General features: G+C 37.2%; 1 protein-coding gene and 1 non-coding gene across 2 annotated transcripts in view; both read left to right on the top strand.

The window, feature by feature from the left end:
- The window catches only part of SVEP1 (sushi, von Willebrand factor type A, EGF and pentraxin domain containing 1), a 209,799-nt gene that overhangs the window by 29,034 nt on the left and 155,448 nt on the right, over positions 1 to 25,317 (top strand). The window contains exons 2-3 of the mRNA XM_004048429.5: positions 2,548 to 2,803; positions 6,359 to 6,535. Of these exons, the coding sequence (XP_004048477.5) occupies positions 2,548 to 2,803; positions 6,359 to 6,535 (433 nt within the window). The remainder of the gene's footprint in view (positions 1 to 2,547; positions 2,804 to 6,358; positions 6,536 to 25,317) is intronic.
- Positions 12,719 to 12,827, top strand: LOC115935967 (U6 spliceosomal RNA). The gene has a single exon (XR_004071550.3). It is a non-coding gene; the product is annotated as a U6 spliceosomal RNA (small nuclear RNA).

The following is a 25,317-nucleotide window of genomic DNA, read 5'->3' as shown; positions in this document are numbered from 1 at the left end:
CATAGGAGCGTGAACACTATTGTGAACTGTATGCGAGGGATCTAAGTTGTGCACTCTGTCCCTGTCTCCCATCACTCCCAGATGGGACCATCTAGTTGCAGGAAAACAAGTTGAGTGCTCCCACTGATTCTACATTATAGTGAGTTGTATAATTATTTTATTCTATGTTATAGTGTAAAAATAATAGAAATAAAGTGCACAATAAATATAATGTGCTTGAATCATCCTGAAACTGTCCGCCAGCCCCATTCCACTCCATGGAAAAATTGTCTTCCAGGAAACTGGTCCCAGGTGCCAAAAAGTTTGGGGACTGGCCAGACGTGGTGGCTCATGCGGCAGGGCGTGGTGGCTCACGCCTGTAATCCCAGCACTTTGGGAGGCTGAGGCAGGTGGATCACGAGGTCAGGAGATCAAGACCATCCTGGCCAACATGGTGAAACCCTGTTTCGACTACAAATACAAAAATTAGCCGGGCGTGGTGGTATGTGCCTGTAGTCCCAGCTACTCGGGAGGCTGAGGCAGGAGAATCGCTTGAACCTGGGAGGTGGAGGTTGCAGTGAGCCGAGATCGCACCACTGCACTCCAGCCTGGGTGACAGAGTGAGACTCTGACTCAAAAAAAAAAAAAAAAAAAAAAAAAAGGTTGGGTACCACTGCTCTATTGTCCGCTGTCATTATGACCAAGGGCACTTCTTTGGGACGTACCACCATCCCAGATATCCAGATGGAAAGAGGACCTGGGGACCTCTATGCCTAAAGGGAGGCTTGTCAATCATCTCTTCTGTGACAGAGTTAGGGGTGTGGAGAGAGTGTGGAGAGTTCAGGGTCTCACAGCAACATCTCACATTTCTCATTCTCCCCTAACTCTTTCCCTCTTCCTCTCCTCAGAGGTTTTTTCTTCTCTAGAGTGTGGAAAAATTTCACACTTACCAAGCATTCATTCCAAATCTTCCTGTCATTCATCAAGAGGGCAGCTTTTTAAACTTTAAGAGCCAAGAATTTTGAGAGTGTTGATTGGGTTTCTTGGTGTGTGTATTTGGGGAATGTCTCCGGTAACGTCCCGAATGCTACTCCATCGCAGAAGCCACCCGCTGTGCCTGTCTTTGGTGTGGTCCCATCTGTACGATTTTCCTTGATCTCATTTGGTTTTTGAGAGTGTGGTGAAGTGTTTGAATACCTCTTCTCAAACTGCTGGCTTTCCAGATATTTCTGGAGGCATTGTTAGTTTCATTTAATTTTCCTTAAATTCAGGTTTAGCAGCTTTAGCTTTGCCTCACAAACACTAACTAAATTTAGGTAAGAATTATTGAATTGTAATGAATACCCACTGATTATATACTAATGAAGATTGCTTTCTACGGACATGAATCTCATAGTCTGAGAGAATCTGGATCTTATAGTGAGTCTGCACCCTAAAGTGAATTGTATCAGACATTTTAAAAATCATAATATCTCCTTTTCACTTTAACACAACGTAGGATGCAGTTGTCACTCTTCCTGCCTACCTTCTGAAAAACATGTAGTGTTTCTTGAATTCTTGCGGAATAAACATGAAGTTCTTTTTTAAAAATTAATTTATTTTTTAATAGGAATTTCTTCTAAGAACTTACCAGAAAATATACCCTGGTGCTTCTTTATCTTTTCTACTCATCTGTAGTGAAAAGCAACAACAGCAAATTGAATTAAATGCCAGATTCACCACTGGAGTTCTTGTGCCTTATAGTCTGGTGTTACAAAGCATCAATGGCAATATATAAATGTCTTTTTAAAAGGTTTCATTTTTTAAAATTCTATCTGTAGAGAAGGAAGAGCATATATCATTGTAAAACAGAATTCACTTGTCCTAAAATAATAAAGTCCCAGTGTCAGATTTAGTGAATCAGTATTTCTGGATACCACCAAAACTAGCTATTTTTATGCTAGTACTGGGTGGTCCAAAAAGATGAAGTATTGAATCAATTCTACGTTTTTTGGAGGAGCAAGTGGAAAAACAAATATAGGAAGCAGGTCAGCCATTATTGACTCTGGAAAAGACATGTTCTGTTAAATTTCCTTCCCATTAGGATTTTGGTGTATGATCATGCAGTGGTTTGGATAGAGATGATAGATAGATAGATAGGTAGATAGATAGATAGATAGATAGATAGATAGATAGATAGATAGATAGATAGATAATTTGTGGAATTTGGATGCAGATTTTGTTCATATTTTGAGAGCCTGAGAATCAATAAAAATAATGTAATAATAAGTGATAATATTGATTAAAAATTCATTCCATAAGTGTTTGTTGTGCTTCATTAGCAAGCTCCATCAGCAATGTTGATGATGATGATAGTTTTTAAATGCTTTTGAGGTTTATTGTGGCTCTGTGAGAAGATCATTGTAGGCTCTCATCTGTGCCTATTTCTGTTTTACTCTGACTAGGGCTTCCATCCCTCATGCCTGTGAAATACTAATGATCTTTGCAAGTACTGCCTTACGTAAGAAGAGAAGCACACAGTAGGCAAGACAGTACACACTCATATTAACTTTCCCCATTTCATTACAGCAAATTCTTCTTCATGCTAGAGAAAACTCAACAAAAGTTGTATTTCTCATCACTGATGGATATTCCAATGGGGGAGACCCTAGACCAATTGCAGCGTCACTGCGAGATTCAGGAGTGGAGATCTTCACTTTTGGCATATGGCAAGGGAACATTCGAGAGCTGAATGACATGGCTTCCACCCCAAAGGAGGAGCACTGTTACCTGCTACACAGTTTTGAAGAATTTGAGGCTTTAGCTCGCCGGGCATTGCATGAAGGTAATGGAAACCTAATGGCATCACAAAGGTACTTTTAAATGAGGCTTCCTTCCCTCTCACTGCTTGAAACCCATGGGAGGGTAATATCAAACCCTCACAAGGTCTTTGCTGAATATGATGCCCATGTGTCCTTTGGGCATCATGAAATGTGCTAAACTTCACAGAGATGACATTCTGACCTTGCAACAAGAGTTCCTTTTGTTTTTTTTCTTAGCAGCTGTTATGTGTTTTCACTAAAATATCCATATGCTCCCACCTTAGGATCAGTGGAATGAATTTAGGTGTGTTTTGAGGCCACACACAGAGTGGGAAGCCTTGACTTAGATCTCTTTACAGTTATCTGGACAGAGGAAGTAAACATTCAGAGACATGCTCAGTGAAACTTACCAGAATGTTTCCAGAAATACACATGAAGATATAGGAACAATAAATACTTAACACATACTTCTTGCCCTGACCATTTGAAGATAAATATGCTTATGTAAAAGCTTAAGAGCATTAACCCTAAAAGGGAAGGAAATCAGCAAATGTACCATTATTAGAGCTTTCTGTGCATCACTTATAATTTAATTATAAATTATAATTTAAAAATTAAATCATAATTATACATTATAATAAGTTAGCTATGTAATATAAATTAAACTTCCTATCAGAATATAGGTTTATGTCTTAGTGAGCTAGGAGAAGAAAATACAGACTAGGAAGAAATCACAGGAAATCTAGCCTCAGATTAAAGTGATATGGCAAATTAGGCTTGATCCTTGCAGGTATCCATGTGAAAGATTCAATTTGAGGGGAAAACCATGGCAACATGAGTTCTAAGAAATTAGTGATGTTCATAATAAGTGGGTTAGCTCTACTGGAGTTTCTTTTTTTAAAAAAACAAATAAAGATGGTGTCTCGCTATGTTGCTCAGACTGGTCTCAAACTCCTGGGCTCAAGCATTTCTCCCACTTGGGCCTCCCAAAGTGCTAGAATTATACACATGAGCCACCATGCATAGAGCAAAAAAGATTTATCTCTCTGAGGGATGATGCTGGCCAAAGTTTTTGGAGGCTGGGATTTTAGTGAAGTGAGCAAGGACTTAGGACAGGGCTTAGAAGCAGCAAGAAACTGAGTATGGGAAATAAAGTATGGATTTGTGTTTAAACAGGTTTGGATCTAAGTTCCAGGCCTGCAACTTAATGAAATCTAATTTTTAAGAGCAAAGCCTTAAAAATCCAGAATGTCTGGATTTAAAACCCGATTTTGTTACCTACTAGCTGAGGTTTTCTGTTTTTTTGTTTGTTTGTTTTGTTTTTACATATCATTTATCTTTTATATTCCTTAGGTTTCTTGTAAATAGAATAGGAAATGAGAATAGTACCTACTTCATAAAATTGTTACAAGGATTAAATGGGTTAATACATATAAAGGGATGAGAAAGTTCCTGATGGCTTATTATACTCAGCAGTCAATAACCGTCTACTATTACTGATATTTATTATTAATTAACAAATTATTATTATTAATTCCCCTAGGCAATTTATTTAACAACTATGAACTTCAGTTTTCTCTCCATTAAAAATGGAAACTATTATTATATGTATCACAGAGGTTTTCAGGAGGATTAAATAAGATATTTAAAACATCACCAATATAGTATGTAGCACATGGAAGAAGTTCAGTAACTGACTACCTTTGTTTCTCCTTTTCTCCAAGGAAAGTGATATGTTAAGAGGGAAAACAGGGTGGTTGCAGTTGGAGATACTGGGTGTTGCCAGATGGGATTATGAAATTATGAGTGCTATCAACAAATTTCAGTTCCTGTCATCCCCCTGTCTTCTAGGAGTGGGGACTTCTGTCCTGATGGAAGTTGACCCAGAAACTAGAGTCAACAAGGAAAGGGTTATGGTTACCATAATGCAATAGGGTTTTAGAAGACACCACATTTATTACACTAAACTAATATCTAAAATGTGTAATACTTTAGTTGAGTTTCTAGGTTTCGTAAGTAAAACCCTGTTTTTACTGGAAAGACATGATCAGATCAAAGGAAATGAGCCTCATTTCCCCTGCCTCTGTGTTCTCTGCAGCTACTTTCAATTTAGATGGATCCACTTTGGGTTTCACTACTGTTCATGTTTCTGGCCATTCTCGAGAGACATAGGTTACAGAATAATAGCTTTCCCCATTTGTACCTCCTCCACTTATCTCTCTTCCAGACCTGAATGCTAGTATACTAGTCTTGACAGCTATGTTTGTCTTTTCTTTTCTTCTCACCCTTTTTGATACAGGGTCTCTTTCTGTCACACAGGCTATAGTGCAGTGGTGTGATCACACCTCACTGCAGCCTCCACCTCCCAGGCTCAAGTGATCCTCCCACCTCAGTCTTCCAAGTATCTGGGACAACAGGCGTGTACCACCATGCCCAGCTAATTTTTAAAAAAATTGTTATTGTTTTTGTAGAGACAGGGTCTCACTGTGTTACCCAGACTGGACAAGTAGGTTTTCCTTGCTCCCTAACTTGCTTTACTGCCAAATAAACCTGTGGTCCAGTGTCTCAGAGCTGAGTCCTAAGGGCCTGTGTTACAGATCTTTTACCGACACCACAGTCTATTGGAAGGAGCTTACCAGGGTACCTGGTTGCACTGGTTTCTTTCCCTTGGGGCTGGAGTCTTCCCTTTGCTTTGCCCCTATCTAGATGCATGGAGATGGATGTTCTATATTTGAGTCTACCACCAATCTCCTTCCAAGGTGTCCAGTTGCAGCCCATGTGTCTTGCTGGAACTCACCCAATTGAATTCCTACTATGAGCCCATCACAATATCTGGGCTTAGAGCCCCATGGACCTAGTATTGGAATTTAGTCTAAAACTTTCAAACTTCTTGAAAAGAATAAAGGACTTACTGTTTGTGTGATTCTAGGCCATCCATTCTGGGTCAATCATATTCAACCTTACCCACACTATCAAGTCACTTTCTAAACAGGTCTGCCTGAGTTATTGCATTCCCAGCATGCCTCACTTCAGAGCATGGCTCAAGTAATAAGAATGGTCTTTATTTACCTGCTCAAATACCATAGAAGTGACGGTGTTTATTCCAAAGTTGGTGGCTCACAGTTAACATCTCTGTGCAGTGATCAGGATGGTGGCTTTGTTTCTCATTGGAACAAGGATTTGGGGACTTGTTGCTGGGGCCTGACCTCACCCAGAGGCAGTGGAATGCTGCTGCTTTGGAAGCCAGGGGAATGACCTGCAGAACCGACTGCACTGCTTCCTGCAGCATCTGGAGATTCCTCACTACACTACTTAATTTCTGCCTGACCCTGCATGGCCTTGAGAACTTATGATGAGGTCCCAGACTGGAATAACTTAACTGGCTTCAACGAATTCCCAGAGCGCGCTAGTACAAATAACACACATTCGTATTTGGGTGGGAGCAGGAAGCAGTTGGGAATTAGAGGGATATGGAAAGATATTTTCTCCAGCTTGCACTTAAATTTTAATGACCAGAGAATGTAACATTGAACTGTGACTCATTTTTTTTATCACCCTCTGTCATATGTTATTTGTAGATCTACCTTCTGGGAGTTTTATTCAAGATGATATGGTCCACTGCTCATATCTTTGTGATGAAGGCAAGGACTGCTGTGACCGAATGGCAAGCTGCAAATGTGGGACACACACAGGCCATTTTGAGTGCATCTGTGAAAAGGGGTATTACGGGAAAGGTCTGCAGTATGAATGCACAGGTGAGTCTCCAGTCTGTGTTTATCAGTTGTCTGTTGCTGTGTAACAAATGATTCTAAAATGCAATGGCTATAAGGAATACATGCTTGTTATTGCTCATTAGTGTGTGGGGTCAGTGGCGCAGCTCTTTGGGGCTTCAGCTGTGCTGACTCATTTATTTGCCATCAGCGGTGAGTTGAGTAGGCTGCTGGCTGATCTCAGCTGGATTCTCTTATGTGTTTGGGTGTCTGACAATAGTCTGACCTAAAATGGCTTTGTCTAGGACAACAAGGCTGTCCTTTATGTGGCCTCTCATACTCCATCAGGCTAGCCCAGGCTTGTTCAGGTGAGGACGGCAGGGTTCCAAGAAGAAGAATGGAAGCTTGTAAGGCCCCTTGAAGCCTAGGTTCAGAACTGGGAGGAGAAAGATTTGGGGTCTTTGTAATTATTCTAATAAAACAGCCAAATCTGTCCTCTAGGCATGTAAACCAAAATGTGCCTCAATCTCTCTATGAGATTGAAGCCAGTGGAATTCTTGTCCCCAGGCCGCATGTAACTGGTAAGATTTACACATAAAAAAATGCATCGTTCACTTGACAGCTTTTTAAACTCTTCAGGAGCCTCCACAAAAGTGCATTGAAAGTTCTAAAACTGCCATCACTTCAAAATGGAATTGGAATGGCTACTATCAAAAAGACAAAAAATTCCAAATGATGGCAAGGATGGAGAGAAAGAGGCACTCTTAAACACTGTTGGTGGGAATGTGAATTAGCATAGCCATTATGGAAAACAGTATGGAGGTTCCTCAAAAAACTAAAAAAAGAACTACCATATGATCCAGCAATCCCACTACTGGGCAGATATTCAAAGGGAAGGAAATCAGTATGTCAAAGAGACATTTGCACATGCATGTTTCGTGTACCACCATTCACAATAGCCAAGATATGGAATCAACCTCAGGGTCTATTCAATGGAAGAACAGATAAAGAAAATGTGGTCTGTATACACAATGGAAGACTACTCAGCCATAAAAAAAGAATGAAATCCTATCATTCGTGGCAACGCGGGTGAGCCTGGAGTTGTTAAGTGAAATAAGTCAGGCACAGAAAGACAAACACCACATGTTCTCACTCATATGTGGACATTTTTAAGAGTTGATCTCGTAGAATTAGAAAGGAGAAGAGTGCTTCCTAGAGGCTGGGAAGGGTAGAAGGTATGGGGGATGAAGAGAAGTTGGGTAACAGATATAAATTACTACTAGATAGGAGGAATAAGTTTTAATGTTCCGTAACACTGTAGGGTGACTATAGTTAACAAACAATTTATTGCACATCTTCAAATAGCTAGAAGAGAGGATTTCGAATGTTCCCAACATAAAGAAATGATAATTGAGGTGACAGATATGGTAATTGTCATAATATGATCATTACACATTATATACATGTTTTTAAAATATCTTACTGTGCCCCATGCGTGTGAATAGTTGTTATACGTCAATTAAAAAATAATAATGAATGGGATTTATTTCATGGACATTTGTAATTTTTCCATCTCTAGGTTTTCTTATAAGAAGATCTTTATATTTTTATATCTTATTAGAGAGGCAAGAAAGGAAACTTAGGAATCTTGCGCTCTACATTATATTTTAAGAAAATCAAATATTTTAAAGTAGTACATAGTTTTTCTGTGTTGGATAGCATTTGTTGGATTTGTTTTTTACCTAAAGAGCAACTTTTTTTTATAGCTTGCAGCTCTTTCATGATTAGCTGTTTTGGAAAACTGTATCCCCATGGAAATTAACACCCACAAGGAAAATTTGGGAGCACTGGGTTCGCTTTATTTTGTACCATGTGGTCATTCATTGCTTGTTTCGTGTGAACATTATTTTATTCTGGCATTTTGTAGATCGGTCTGCTCTCCACATAGAAATGTGGTTCTCTTGTCTGTCTGAAAGTTTCTCTCTTCTTTTCTCCTTTCTTTTTTCCTTCTTCTTTCCTTCTCTTGGGACATTTCCTCTTGCATCTTTCTTTTACTCTCTTTTATTCTTGTTGCCTCTCATCTCCTTTCCCTTAATTTTTCCTGCTTCCTCTGTCCTTGATCCCAGCTGGCAGAAACCTCCTTCCTGGGTCCAACCATCCATGCTCACCCAGCAGAATCACTCCTTTCTTGGCCCTGCTCCCACCCCACCCAGCAGGATTTCTCACTTAAGCAGAAAAAAGGTGGGGGGTTGGGAGCGGATCAGCTCAACTGCCTCTGAGTTGGCAAAGTGCCTCCCCTTGTTTTTCCTTCCCTTTGAATCTTCCCACACTCTCATCAACAGCCCAGCTTGGCACTCTCTCCAACCCCCATTCCTTACTCCCCCATCCTAGCCCACCAAACCCAGGCAGAAGAGCTCATTTTCTTTGCTGGATGCTGTAGTCAGCATGTCTGCTTTCCGTGTGGTCCTAGACTGAACTGCTCCCTGCCAAACAGCCAGTGGCCTGTGGCTGCCTACAGCCTTAGCCACTCTGTGCTGCGACTCTTGCTGTTCCACAGCACTAGAATTTTGCATCCCAGGGGACAAGCAGCAGGAAGAAAGAGGGGGCAGTTCACAAAACCACTGCCCCCAGTTACCCAAGTAGCCTTGTCTACTACCAATAACACATTCCAGGATGAAAGGCGCAGCAGTCTGTAAAATATATGTAGTCGGGTGGGCCTGTCATTAGTGCATCAGTAGAGGGGACTGGAGCACTTCTGCTGTTGGTTCTAGCCAAGAACACCAGGCACATAAGGATTCGCTTATCCATCCCTGCCCTTAAATTAGTAAGCCTCAGCTTACTGATACTGAGTGATGCTTTCTTACATACAAGATTTAAATTATATAGAGTTGCATCAACACTAATTTTCATATGGTCATCTTCAATATTTGTTTCTAAGAGATTAGGAAATGTGGAACTGGAACTCCAAGAGGTGCCTCTGTCTTTGTGTAGCTGTAGGAGGCAGTACTGATCACTGGCTTCTCTGGAACAATAGGAGCTAAGAGAAAAGAAATTATATCCTTCCTATGGCATGAAGGACTCATGACCAGACTCTCCTTTCAGAAAGGCAGAAAGAAATCTTAGCTCTAAGTCATCCAGGACCAAAAATCTGGAAGCAGTGAGCCCCTTTATTTTTATTTTATTTTATATATATATATATATTTAATTATACTTTAAGTTCTAGCGTACATGTGCACAATGTGCAGGTTTGTTACATACGTATATATGTGCCATGTTGGTGTGCTGCACCCATTAACTCGTCATTTACATTAAGTATATCTCCTAATGCTATCCCTCCCCCCTCCCCAAAAGAAGACATTTGTGCAGCCAACAGACACATGAAAAAATGCTCATCATCAGTAAGCCCCTTTAAAATCCATTTGGTAAATAAATATTGAGGATGTTCACACCAAGCCCACTGCTAGGTATGAGGTAGGTATTCAATAGTGAGCAGACAGATATGGTCACTACCTTCTTGGGACTTACAGTCTAACTGCAAAAATCAGTTTGTAATTGCCAACAATGTTATGTGTTATTAAATTTTCTTTTTAAATGTCCATAGTATGAAGAACAGATGACACAGAAGTTTCAAGTTAGACAGCTGAGATCTGAAGGATGACTAGACGATAGCTGTTTTATTACTTAAGGAGAGGATGTTAAATTTCATTCTGAATAGTTGGAATTCTGAGTATTTATCCTCACTGCAGAAACAATGCCTTTCAGAAGGAAATCATTCCCTTTTAGATCCAGAAGTAACCCTAGAGATTATCTGCTCTAAACCCCTCATTCTACAAGAGGAAATTGAGGCCTCAGGAAAGATGAGTATGTTGCTCAAGATAACATACCCAAACATCAGCAGAACCCTGGGAAGAACCCCAGACACTTTTCTCTAAGTCCTATATTATTTCCAAGATATCACACTGCTGTCTTCCCCCATGTTTGAAAATAACATCTTATATACATAGCTTCTCAGAGGCAACAGACACTGAACTGTGTTCAAAATGTTTCGCAACACAGAAAGAGCTGGCTTAAATTCAGCCTCTGCCAATTACAAACTGCATGGCTATGAGCAACTTAATTTCTTCTGTTCTGAGTTTTTTCTGTAAAATGGGCTTAAATTATAGTATAATTTTATACATATCTACATGCATGTATATGCATGTCTATGTGCATAGATATGTATAAATAATATGTAGATATCTATGTATATAGATATATATAGATATCTATGTATATAGATGTATGTAGATATGTATCTAGATTGCATGTGTGTATGTGTATGCAAAACTAGTTGGGTTAATAGAGAATATACTTAGAATACATAAGATGGTATGTGGCACATCAATTCTCAACCAGGGGCGGATTTTATTATTAACGATTATTTTGAGATAATATAATTGTCATGAGAAAGCTAATGAATGAGCATTAAGATAATTACTTCAAGTATGAAGTGACAACCGTATATCTTATGAATTCTACTGTTCTAGGCTAGACTAGGGGTATTATCCTGTGCATTCACCAGTGCATGCTGGCGCACAGGCCTTGCACCTAGTAAAGAGCCCTTGCACCTACTAAAGATGGAATACACTTTTAATCTGATGAGTATCCAGTGAAAAGCAAGAATATTAGATGGGAGAAAGCAGAGGAATAATGTGCCATTGAATGTTGAAGAAAGCAGATGTTATTAAGCTTCAAGTCAATGACAAGTTTAAAAAAATAATAATAAAACAGACAAAAAGTAGAGGTTGTTTACCTTGACTAGGATAAGGACAGATGCTGAGATGAGTTATATTTGTTAGTTTCATAGACAAGTAGAATATTAGAAATGCCCATAAGGGTTTTTCCTCACCATTCATTCAGAAGATGAGGAAATCCCATCCCATCATCATATAGTAAATTTGTGGCAGAGCTGAAGTAGAATTAAGGTATTCCAATTCCCAGGCCAAGGCTATCTCACAGGTACCCTTGAGACCAAAGATAGCTGACCATCATGATATTACTGTGGTCTTCTCTTTCTTCCTCGTTGCTGTGGGAGATTGGTGGTCTGGGTTAATTGAGTCTTCAAACAATGACCTCTCAAATCTGTGGCCAAGGCGGTGGCTTCCCTTGAAATGAACGCCACTGTCACAGTAAGCAGCTACCTCATGGACAAGATCCTGATGCACAAAAATATTGTAATAATTGTAGATCTGTTCCATGTCATGAAAATCTTAACTTGAATACCAGTCTTTGTTAGAGGTATTTGTTAGAAATCACTGACAAGTAATAGTCTGTCAAAGAGTTCAGTTTTATAGTATATGATATGTTTGAACTGGTTTATAATTTCCCTTGACTCAAAACTTCAATGAATTAGTTTCAAGTTAATCATGTGCTTTTAGCTAGTGGTCTTGTCGTTCTTGTTCTTTTCTCTTGATGTTACATTACTCCTTAAGAAACCAGAAATGGAGAAAAACAGGAATACCCAGATATCAATACTTTTCTTGTGGTAAATCAATCAATGTTTTACAAAAGCATTGGTATTTTGCTGCTGCTGTTGTTTTTTTTTAAAAAAAAACCCTACATAACTCTGTTTCATTTACTGCAAATATTTTGGATGACTCAGGAATGTAGGTCTGGTATTTTAACACCACATAATTAGATTTAGAGGGTGGAGAAAATATTATTCTGGGTTTAGTTATTAAATTTCAGCTAAGGGAACAGTATTGCAAAACTGTGGATCTAATGAAAAGAAGGTGTTACTTACATTTCTACCTCTGTTACTAGTATGACTGTCTTCATCCTTTACCTTTCACCTAGGCATTTGGATAGTGAGAATGATGATGATGATGATGATGATGATGATGATGATGATAGCAATAACTGATAATAACAATAGTAGCTAATATTAAATAGTGCTTACTATATACCAGACCATTTTCTAAGCATTGTTTATATTAACTCATAATCTTTACAATAACTCTCTGGAGTATTTTTTCATTTTATAGATAAGGAAACTAAAAGTCTGAGAACTTAAGCCATTTGTCCAGGGTAACACGCTAATAGAGCTGGGATATGAGCTCGAGTTTTCTGGCTGCACAGTCTATAGTCTAGCCACTTTGGTCACAGAACATTTAAAAATTAATTTCAATTTTTATTATTCTATGGGATAGAAATTTAACAAACAGACTCACAATTAAGAATATAATTTTTGTGCTTGCTTTGGCAGCATATATACTAACATTGGAGCGTTACAGAGAAAATTAGCATGGCCCCTCTGTGCAAGGGTGACTAGCAAATTTATGAAGCATTTCTTATTTAAATATACATATATATGTAATGTACATATATTATACATATATATGTAACACATACATATATGTGTGTATATATATATATATATATACTTTAAAAATCTGTTAAGTATTAGTTTGTCCCTTATAATATTATCAATATTTATTATCAATATTTGATCATTTTAAACTTACAAAGTAGCATCTTCATATTGTTCAACCTAATACTCAGAAGGAAAAGAACAGAATGAGTTATATAAAATTCAAATCTGGTCATACTCTACTCTGTTTAATGTTTTCGAATTATGACCCACTCATACAATAAAGTTCAGGCTCCTTCACATGGTATAAAGGCTTAGCATGACTGGACCTCTCCTTTATTCTTTGAGCTGAGAGCTCGAACTAATTCTAGTTTTCTGCAGCTTGTATGCTATTTCATTCCTTGGATCTTTATTCATGCATTTTCTGGCTGCCTTTCCCATCACACCTAACTATTGTCTTTGTTCCTCCTTCATAAGTATTGCTAACAGGCAGTGACTTTCTAATTCGTTTGGTATCCCCACTGCTTGTCTTCAGAGCCTATAGTAAGTAAGTGCTCAAGAAAAAGGATGTCAGGAAGAAGTAAACTTTAATACCAGAATTTTAAGTGGAACAGAACTCATTACTGAAATCTTAGGCAATTGCAAGATTTTCATGTTTGCCTTGAGCACCACAGGACTCCTAGCACAAAGGTACTAGGTAAGAAATTCTTAAAATGCTTTTAATTTATTTAAAACCAAAATATTTACGTTTGATTAACCTTTGCCAGCAACAAATCAAATAAACCATGTGGTTGCTTTCCTAGATTAGTCATTTTAAGATGGATAGATCATCAAATCACATTGAGAGTAGTCGGTGAACTCTGGTCGTAAATCCAAGCAGTTGCAGCTGTTCTGAATTTCCCCTGGAGGGATTTGAGAGACACAAAGTATAGAGACAACAGGCATCTTGAGGACAGTGCTCTTTTGCAGAGATTGACTATATTTCAATGAGTTAGGCATGATTAGCAGATTGAACATTATAGCTGGATAGAGGCCAAGGCTGAAGGCCAGATAACTTGAGCCAAAGCTCCAGCTATATTATTTTCATAAAAGGAGGAAACACTATCGAAATAGAAACACTGGAATATTTATTTGGGAGTATCTTATTATACATGTAAATATATGCACACAAATCTCCACTCCTACCCTGCACACATACACACTTTCCTGTCTAAATATTATATCATTTCTTTGGAAAGAGAGAGGACAAAGAGCTCTAGAAATTCTTGAATGAAAACCAAAACATTTGGAAATCTTGTTCTGTAAGCAGAGCTTGGCTGATTTTTTTTCCCCAAAAATATCTTCAGTGGTATGTAATAATGGATTTGTAAGGTATAAGGAATTTATACAATGTATTCCCATTTGCTTTTTATGAAGGAATATTGCTAGCATGTTGACACTGGTTCCATCAACTTAAGCTGGAGAATTTGTAACTGTTGCCTAAATCAGGCTAGTTTGTTCCATTTCTATTGAATGAGGTAGGTATTCAGCCCTGATAGTGCATTTTCCAGTCTATCATGATTGTAACACACATAAAATTAGACTATTGGTGTGAAGCATCACAAACCCCCAAAGTCAGTGTGTTGTGTTCCTTAGAAATACTCAAAAATATATACAGTTGCCAAGAATTCTCAAGGATTGCGATCAATATCTGCTTATTGTTATAAGATCTTATCTTTCTCTTCTTCCTTTCCCTAGCCCCATTATAAGAGACTCTCTCCAATAAAAATGATACGTGAACAAAGGGAAAACATTTAACATCTACTAACTGAATCATGATCTTCAAACACTTGCTCATGTAACCCCTAAAAAAAAATGGAAAATTTACAAATCCCTCGTTGATTTTTAAATGGCCATCTAAATTTTTTTGGCAGGACTTTAAAAGATGGTAATTCATAATACTGTATTGACATTTTAAAATAAAATTATTGTATCAGTTTCAAATATACCTACTAAAATCTAAATATTATAGCAAATGTTTTGAGTATCCATTTGTTAACAAGCACCCTTTTCATTACAGAAATTTTGCTGGCTTCTTATTTTCTTAGTCCTCTTCTATTCTACTTCCACTACATAATTCTATTCTAATGTAATATATTTTTTTCCAAAGCCTTCTGTTGATCACAGAATTGTACTTCTCCACTACAAAAATTGTGGATAAAAATTGAAATTAATTTTTAAATGTTCTGTGACCAAAGGTGCTACTAGACTGAGTTATTATCACAATTGCTGTTTGTATATAATTTGTCATGCATGTTATACATTTTGATACTTTCTCACACATAAAAATACTATTGAAAATTCACTTCTTAATAAGATGCATTGTTAATTAGTTCATGTATCCATGGATTTTTATTATTCATTGTTAGGTTAAGAGAGCATGCAACATCAATTTTATTTCCTTTTTTCACTTCTATGGATTTTAGTGCTGAAAACCTTCTTCATATAAATACGTACATGGGACTTGAATAAGTTGTGTTAAATTGATGTCACTCAATTCTTGGAGTTCCTCCTGAGTTGCATGCCAAAAATAACATCGGTTATCTATCATCAAAAAAGTATCGTAAATGAGTTATTAGCTTACAAGTCCCTTAGGTCCTTTACATCTTTATTGAAATTGAAGAATTTGAAACATTTTGACGTGCAAAAGGAGTTGTTACACAATCATTGCAATCATTCACTTTCTCAATTTCTGGGATGCCCTCCAAAAAGACTTTACTAGGACTGTTAAATGACTATCTGTTAGTTTTAGTTATGCAAGATGAATAAGTTCTGGAGATATGCTGTAAAACAGTGCCTGTAGTTAAGAAAAACTTCTTATAAAATGAGTTAGGGAGGATACCTAATGTAAATGACGAGTTAATGGGTGCAGCACACCAACATGGCACATGTATACATATGTAACAAACCTACACGTTGTGCACATGTACCCTAGAACTTAAAGTATAATAAAAAAAAGAAAAGCTTCTTAAAGACCCTGCTTATTATTTCTTGATTAAAGAAGGGTTTCCAAATGTCAAGATTTTGAATCATGCTAAAGATTTTTCACCTCGGGGCAATGTACCCTAGTAAAATTTGAAGGGGTGAGAAGTTCACATTTCTTTTGAAAAATGAAAGGCAATTGTGAAAAGGTGCCATAGACACTTTCTCCAGCATACTAATTTAGTTATATATGTATGTTGAGGTTCTGGAAATTGGTTCTTTTAAAATGATGCATGTAACACTCACATGCCACTTGCAAAGTCTTTGCCTTACATACATTTCTCATTTGCAGAAGAGGAAACAGTTTTGAATAATTTAAGTAGTTTTTCTAACGTCATTCAACTATAAAGAGGTAGAGTTCACTGTGACCAAGTAGGCTTCATCCCTGGGATGCAAGGTTGGTTCAACATAAGCAAATCAATAAATGTGACGCATCACATAAGCAGAATTAAAGACAAAAACCACATGATTATCTCAATAGATGCAGAAATGGCTTTTGATGAAATTCAACATTCCTTTATGTTAAAAACTCTTAATAAACTTGATATTGAAGAAGCATACCTCAAACTAATAAGAGCCATCTATGACAGATCCACAGCCAGCATCATACTGAATGAGGAAAATACTTGAAAACTGGCTTAAGACAAGGATGCTTTCTCTCACCACTCCTATTAAACATAGTATTGGAAGTCCTGGCCAGGGCATTCAGGCAACAGAAAGAAATAAAGGACATCCAAATAGGAAGAGAGGAAGTCAAACTATCTCAATTTGCAAAAGACATGATTCCATATCTAGAAAACCCTATAGTCGCTGCCCAAAAACTCATTCAGCTGATAAACAACTCCAGCAAAGTTTCAGAATATAAAATCAATGTACAAAAAAACCAGGAATGTAATTTCATTCACAATTGCCACAAAAAAGAATAAAATACCTAGGAATACAGCTAACCAGGGAGGTGAAAGATCTCTACAATGAGAATGACAACACACTGCTCAAAGAAATCAGAGATGACACAAACAAATGGGAAAACATTCCATGCTCATGGGTGGGAAGAATCAGTATTACTATGGCCGTACCCCCCAAAGCAATTTACAGATTCAATGCTATTCCTATCAAACTACCAATAACATTCATGACAGAACTAGAAAATACAATTTTAAGTTCAAACCAAAAAAGACCCAGAATAGCCAAGAAAATCCTAAGAAAAAAGAAAAAAGGTGGACGCATCATGTTACTCAACTTCAAACTATACTATGGGGCTACAGTAACCAAAATAGCATGGTACTGGTACAAAAACAGACACATAGACCAATGGAACAGAATAGACAGCCCAGAAATAAGGTCACACACCTACAACCATCTGATCTTTGACAAAATGAACAAAAACAAGATATGGGGAAAGGACTCCTTTTTCAATAAATTGTGCTGGGATAACTGGCTAGCCATATGCAGAAGATTGAAACAGAATCCCTTTCTTATACCATATAAAAAATCAACTCAATCCAGTCTATCATAGATGACGAGTTAGTGGGTGCAGCGCACCAGCATGGCACATGTATACATATGTAACTAACCTGCACAATGTGCACATGTATCCTAAAACTTAAAGTATAATAAAAAAAATAAAAAATCAACTCAAGAAGGATTAAAGATTTAAATGTAAAACCCAAAACTATAAAAACCCTGGAAGACAACCTAGACAATACCATTCTGGACATAGGAATGGGCAAAGGTTTCATGAAAAGACACCAAAAGCAATTTCAACAAAAGCAAAAACTGTCAAATGGAATCTAATAAAACTTAAGAGCTTCTACACAGCAAAGGAAACTATCAACAGACTAAACAGACAGCCTACAGAATGAGAGAAAATATTTGCAAATGCTGCATCTGACAAAGGCCTAACATCCAGCACCTATAAGGAACTTAAACAAATTTACAAGTAAAAAAGCAACCCCATTAAAACATGGGCAAAGGACATGAACAGACCGTTTTCAAAGGCATACACGCACCCAATGAGCATATGAAAAAATGCTCAATACCACTGATCATTAGAGAAATGCAAATCAAACCACAGTGAGATACTACCTCATACTAGTCAGAATAGATATTATTAAAAAGTCAAAAACAACAGATACTGATGAGATTGCTGAGAAAAGGGAAGACTTACACACTGTGGGTGGAAATGTAAATTAGTTCAACCATTGTGGAAAGCAGTGTGATGATTCCTCAAAGAGCTAAAAATAGAACTACCACTGGACCCAGCAATCCTGTTACTGGGCACATACCCAACGGAATATAAATCAGTCTACCATAAAGACACATGCATGCAAATGTTTATTGCAGCGCTATTCATAATAACAACAACGTGGAGTTAACATAAATGCCCATCAATGACATTGGATAAAGAAAATGTGGTGCATGTACACCATGGAATACTATGCAGCCATAAAAAGGAATGAGATCATGTCCTTTGCAGGAACATAGATGGAGTTAGAAGCCATTATCCTGAGCAAACTAACGCAGGAACAGAAAACCAAACACCACATGTTCTCACTTATAAATGGGAGCTAAATGATGAGACGTCATGAAGACAAAGAAGGAAACAATAGAAACTGGGGCCTACTTGAGGGTGGAGGGTATGGGGAATGAGAGGATCAGAAAAAATAACTATTGGGTACTAGGCTCAGTACCTGGGTGATGAAATAACCTGTATAATAAACCCTCATGATGTGAGTTTACCTATATAACAAACCTGCACATGTACCCCTGAATCTAAAGTAAAAGTTTAAAAAAGTGGTGGACTTAGCCTGCAGACCCAGATCTCTGACCCTAGAGTTCATGCTGTTACTTGCAATTCATCCATAGCACTCATTGCTCAGTCATTATCCATCAAAGAAATGATCCAGAAATATTTTGCTGCTATTTCCAGGTTATATTTTCAATAAACAGTTGCTTCTAAATTGTAGCTTAGTATTCCCAGTGTTTGATTCCACAGGGCCTGCATGGGGTTATTGTTCACTAAATGTTACATGATTAGCCAAGTTTAGATGATGGCCAATGTTAGCAATTTGAAAATGATAGCCCAAGCTAGAGGAAATCGGGCTATGCTTGTTCAAATTGCCCATCATTCCAAACTTGTTGAAAACATGGTGTGCCTTATAGTGTGCTAAGTGCTGGTGATGCCAAAATACACACACGCACGTGCACACACACACACACAGACACACAGAGATAGTAACCCTGGGTATCCACAATAGATTGGTTTGAGGATACTAAAATTCAAGGATGCTCAATTCCCTTACATGTGGTTTGTGAATGATTCAGTCATTATGCAACTGTGTGCTCATATCATGTATAGCTATTGATACCAGTTAGTGGCATGCATCCTGATTCTGTCACCTACTGTGTTTTTCTGGGCAGTTTTTGATCTCTATGACATGAGTTTCCTAGTCTATGAAATGTGGTTAATAATAGTAGGCTCGTGAGAAACATTAAATAAGATGTGAATAAAAGCTTGCTAAAGGGCCAGGCATGTAGTAAGTGCTGATTGGCATAAATTACTGTGCTCCCTCAGTGGTAGTTCTCTACAGCAGGAGTTCCCAACCTCTGGGCCATGGACCAGTACTGATCTGTGGCCTGTTAGGAACAGGGCTGCATAGCAGGAGGTGAGCGGCAGGTGAGCAAGCCTTACCGCCTGAGCTCTGCCTCCTGTCAGATCAGCGGCAGCATTAGATTCTCATAGGAGAGTGAACCCTATAGTGAACTGCACATGTGAGGCATCTAGTTTGCATGCTGCTTATGAGAATCTAATGCCAAATGATCTGAAGTGGAACAGTTTCATCCTGAAACCATCCCTTACCCTAGTCAGTGGAAAAATTATCTTCCATGAAACCAGTCCCTGGTACCAAAAATGTTGGGGATTGTTGCTCTACAGGAAGCAATTTTGCCTCCTCCCCAGGGGACATTTGGCAAAGTTTCTGGAGGAAACTTTGGTTGTCATAGCTGGAAAGAGCTACTATTATCTAGCAGATAAGCAGTCAGGGATGCTGCTAGACATCCCACAGTGCCCCACACAGCCCCTGAGAGGCTACAAACATCAATAATACTGACGTTAAGAAACCCTGTTCCGTATTAACAGATTGGATTAGTGCATTAAAATGATTCAAAAAACACTACTGTAATTCTTTTTAAAAACTTTTAGAAGAAATATCAAATTCTGTGATTCTACTAGGGTTGAATGATCTCTTGGGTATGATCATTGCAGCATCTTACGCTCCAGATACCCCAAGCTGGTAGTGGCTCCTCAGTCACTTCAAGCCTTTTCATGAATCCATGCTTGTGCAGTTTTGTTCCCTTTGCCTAGAATACCCTCATGCCTTGTGTGTCTGTTCATTTCTTACTAGTCCTTCTCGATTTACAGCAAACTAACTTCTATGACACCTTTCCTCTCATCCCTTCTCCCTTAGATTTATAGCTCTGACACAGCTAGACCTGAAATTTGAGGGTCATAAATATCTTCTCTCTGTTCACACTTACCATATGGTATTATAATGTTTGGTAGGTTTTCTTTTCTCTAATATTCTATGAATTCCTTTGGGGCAAGATTTGCCTCCTTTATTTTTTTATAGCCTCTCCTAAAAAACATATGGACTTGGAGTAAGCATTAATAAATTTTTGGTGAATGAATGAAGGAGTAAATAAATAAAGTCAGATGCATGTTTAGACACTAGAACACAGCATATGGGAACTCTGCTTGGTTCCCAACTTCCTGGGAATTTTCCATTCCTTTTTTGGAGAAGTGAAGGTGAACACAAGTCTACTGACCCTGGGAAGCACTGGCTTAGTATCAAAATAAGCCATCTGGAAGGCTGAGTTCAACAATAGGAAGTGGCTAATCACACATTTATCTCTTTTATGTTATCTGGTTACTAAGATTGTTTCCAAATTTATTCCTAAAACCACAGTAGTGCACATGTGTGTGTCTAAAGCTATTTGCATATATTGATGGTTTGGGGTAGTGTTTTAATTCATGCAACAGTGCAAGACATAGCATTCAGGGTACTGTGGATTTTTACTAAACAAGCTATTTAACAAATCCATTAATCAAACTATTTCTACCATAGGTGGCTGTATTAGTCTGTTCTCACACTGCTAATGATGATATACCTGAGACTGGGTAATTTACAATGGAAAGAGGTTTAATTGACTCACAGTTCTGCAGGGCTGGGGAGGCCTCAGGAAACTTACAATCATGGCAGAAGGGGAAGTAAACATATCCTTCTTCATGTAGTGGCAGCAAGGAGAAGTGCTGAGCAAATGCAGGGAAATCCTCTTATAAAACCATCAGATCTCATGAGAACTCACTCACTGTCACGAGAACAGCATGAGGGTAACTGCCCCCAGGATTAAATTACCTTCCTCTGGGTCCTTCCCATGACATGTGGGGATTATGGGAACTACAATTCAAGATGAGATTTGGGTGGGAACACAGCCAAACCATACTAATGGCATAATATTTTCCAATAAAACTTGAGGTTTACAAATGTCAAAATATGGAAGCAGTTAAATGAAAGTAAATCATGAGCTGTAGAACAAGTTATAAAAAAATAAAATCACTATACATGAAATATTTAAGACAAAATCATAAATGTTAATAAAGCAAGGTTACTCTATTCTATAATTTAATATTCAAAACAAAGAAAGTTGCTTTATTATTTGCATGCCATATTATCATTCACTTGGAAAATCCAAAGGAATCAACTGAAAAATGCTAATATTAATAGAATAGATTTGCAAGGTGGCAAGATAGTTTAAAATCAATAAAATTTGTTATGGAGAAACATTACACTTTTTAAAATGTGATAAAGTTCCATTTATACTAACAAGAAAAAAATACATTTTCTAAGAATAGTTTGAAAGAAAATTGTGTGACCATCATGAGAAGCTGTAAAAAGCTGTACAATTTTATTGATCCTGATATATGAATAAAGACTGGGCATGGTGGCTCACACCTGTAATCTCAGCTGTTTGGGAGGCTGAGGTGTGAGAATTGCTTGAGCCTAGGAGTTTGAGACCAGCCTGGGCAACATGGTGAGACCCCATCTCTACAAAAAATACAAAAATTAGCTGGTCACTGTGGTGTGCATCTGTGGTCCCAGCTACATGGGTGGCTGAGGCAGGAGAATCACTTGAACCCAGGAGGTGGAGGTTGTAGCCAGCCAAGACCATATCACTGCACTCCAACCTGGGCAACAGAGCAAGACCCTGTCTCAAAACAAAACAAAATAGAAACAAAAACAAAAAACTGATGTATGACTAAGAATACCAATTTATGAATTTATGCAGGAGGAATTGCCCTTTCCAGTTATTATAATACTTATGTATACTTTTCATCATATTCTATTCCATGTATCAAAGTGTCCATAAAGCAATGGGTAGTCATGAAGACATGTCCCTAACGTCCAACCAAGCATGTCTCTGTAGTGACCAGGATATACCAATTTCCAAAATGTAGTTTCTTACAGACCAATATCTCTGATGAACATAGATGCAAAAATCCTTACCAAAATACCAGCAAATCAAATCCAACTGCACATCAAAAAGACAATTCACTTTAATCAACTGGGTTTCATCCCAGGGATGCAGGAATGGTTCAACATACATAATTCAATAAATATGATTCAGTACATATACAAAATTAAATACAAAAACCACGTGATCATCTCAATAGATGGAGAAAAAGCATTTGATAAAAATCCAGCATCTCTTTATAATAATAACCCTCAGCAAACAAGGCATAAAAGGAACATACCCAAAATATAAAAGCCATATGTGATAAACCTACAACCAACATACTAAGTGGGAAAAAGTTTAAAACCTTCCCCTTAAGAAGTGGAGCAGGACAAAGATGCTCACTTTCAACACTTTATTCAGCATAGTACTGGAAGTCCTCGCCAGAGCCATCAGAAAGAAGAACTAAAGAGCATCCAAACTGAAAAAGTGAAAGTCAAACTAACTCTGCTGATGATATGATTTTATACCTAAAAGACACTAAAGACTCCTCCAAAAGAATCCTAGATTTGATCAATGAATTTAGTGAAGTCTCAGATTACAAAAATCAATATACACAAATCAATAGCACTGCTATACACCACCACCAACAATCAAGCTGAAAATCAAATAAATAACTCAATCTCTTTTACAATAGTAACAAAAAAAACAAACTTCCTAGGAATATACTTAACCAAGGAGGTGAACCATCTCTACAAGGAGAACTACAAAACACTGATAAAAGAAACCACAGATGACACAAACAAATGGAAAAACATCCAATGCTTATTAATTGGAAGAATCAATATAAGGAAAATGACCATATTGCTCAATGTAATGTACAGATTCAATGCAATTCCTATCAAAATAACAATGTCATTTTTCACAGAATAAAAAAAAAAATCTTAAAATTCATACGGAGCCAAATAAGATCCCAAAGAGCCAAAGCAAAAAGAACAAATATAGAGGCATCACATTACTCAACTTCAAATTATACTACAAAGCTATAGTAACCAAAACAGCATGGTACTGATATAAAAGTAGACATATAGACCAATGTAACAGAATAGAGAACACAGGAATAAAGCTAAATACAGCCAACTGATGTTCAGCAAAGCAGACAAAAATATACACACTGGGGAAAGGACACCCTATTCAATAACTGGTGCTGGGAAAATTGGATAGCCACATGTAGAGAATGAAACTGGATCCCTGTCTCTCACCATATAAAAAAATTAACTCAAAATGGATGAAAGACTTAAATCCAAGATCTAAAACCCTGAAAATTCTACAACTAAACCTAGGAAAAACTGTCCTGGACATTGACCTAGGCAAAGAATTTGTGAGTAAGACTCCAAAAGCAAACGCAACAAAAATTAAAATTAATAAATTAAAAATTAAAATTCATTTTTAAAATTAATAAATGTAATTTAAATTTAAATTTTAAAAATATTTATTTTAATAAATTGATTTTTAAAGCTTCTGCATAGCCATAATAATAATAATAATCAACAGTAAACAACCTACAGAATGGGAGAAAATATTTGCAAACTATGGACCTGACAAAGGACTAATATCCAGAATGCACAAGGAACTCAAACAAATCAGCAAGGAAAACAAACAAATAATCTCATTAAAAAGTAGACAATCAACTTAAACAGACATTTCTCAAGGAAGATATATAAATGGCCAAGAAACATATGAAAAATGCTCTAAATCACTAATTATCAAGGAAATACAGATTAAAACCACAATGAGATACCAGTTTACTCCAGCCAGAATGGCCATGATTAAAAAGTCAAAACATAAAATATGTTGGCACGGATATGGTGAAAAGGAACACTTATATACTGCTAGTGGAAATGTAAAGTAGTAAAACCTCTATGGAAAACAGTATGGAGATTTCTCAAAAAGCTAAAAGTGGATCTGCCATTCATTCCAGCAATCCCACTACTGGGTATCTACACAAAGGAAAAGCCATTACATAAAGAAGATAAACGTGTGTGTTTATCATAGCACAATTCACAATTGCAAAGATACGGAATCAACCTAAGTGCCCATCAATTGATGAGTGGCTAAAGAAAATGTGGCATATATATATATATATATATATATATATATATATATACACACACACACACACACACACACACACACACACAAACACACACACGTGTGTATGTATGTATATATGTATATGTGTGTGTATATATATATACATACACCATGGAATACTATTCAGCCATAAAATGAATGAAATAATGTCTTTTGCAGCAACTTTGATGGAACTGGAGATCATTATCCTAAGTGAAGTAACTCAGGAATGGAAAACCAAATACTGCATGTTCTCACTTATAAGCGGGAGCTAAGCTGTGGGTATGCCAAAGCATACAGTATGGTATAATGGACATTGGAGACTCAGAAGTGGGGAGAGTGGGAGGGGAGTGAGGGATAAAAAAACCTACCTAGTAGTTTTTTATAATTGTGTATGATATACACCATTTGAGTGATGCGTACATTAAAACCCTAGACTTTATCACTATACAATTCATCCATGGAACATAAACCACTTGCACCCCTAAAGCTATTGAAAAAAAAATTTTATGAGATTCTCTTAAGAAAATTACAAATAGGCAATAAACATAAGTAAATATGCACAATCTCACTAATAATGGACAAATACAAATTAAAATGAAAATATTTCTGAGCCATAGTATTGGCAAACATTAATTGATACTTTCCTCTAATTAAGGATGTAGGTAAATAGGAAGTTTCATACAATGATGATGGAAGTATAAATTAGTGAATCCTTTATGGAGCACAATTTTTACATTTTTATCAAAATATTAAACATTCATACTATTCACCTCATTAATTTTTAGGAATCGATCATTAAAGAAAAAATAAA

The sequence above is a fragment of the Gorilla gorilla genome, chromosome 13 (assembly GCF_029281585.2).
Source record: "Gorilla gorilla gorilla isolate KB3781 chromosome 13, NHGRI_mGorGor1-v2.1_pri, whole genome shotgun sequence".
Lineage (NCBI taxonomy): Eukaryota > Metazoa > Chordata > Mammalia > Primates > Hominidae > Gorilla > Gorilla gorilla.
The sequence above is the reverse complement of the archived record's forward strand: the minus strand, read 5'-3'. Positions and strand labels throughout refer to the sequence as shown.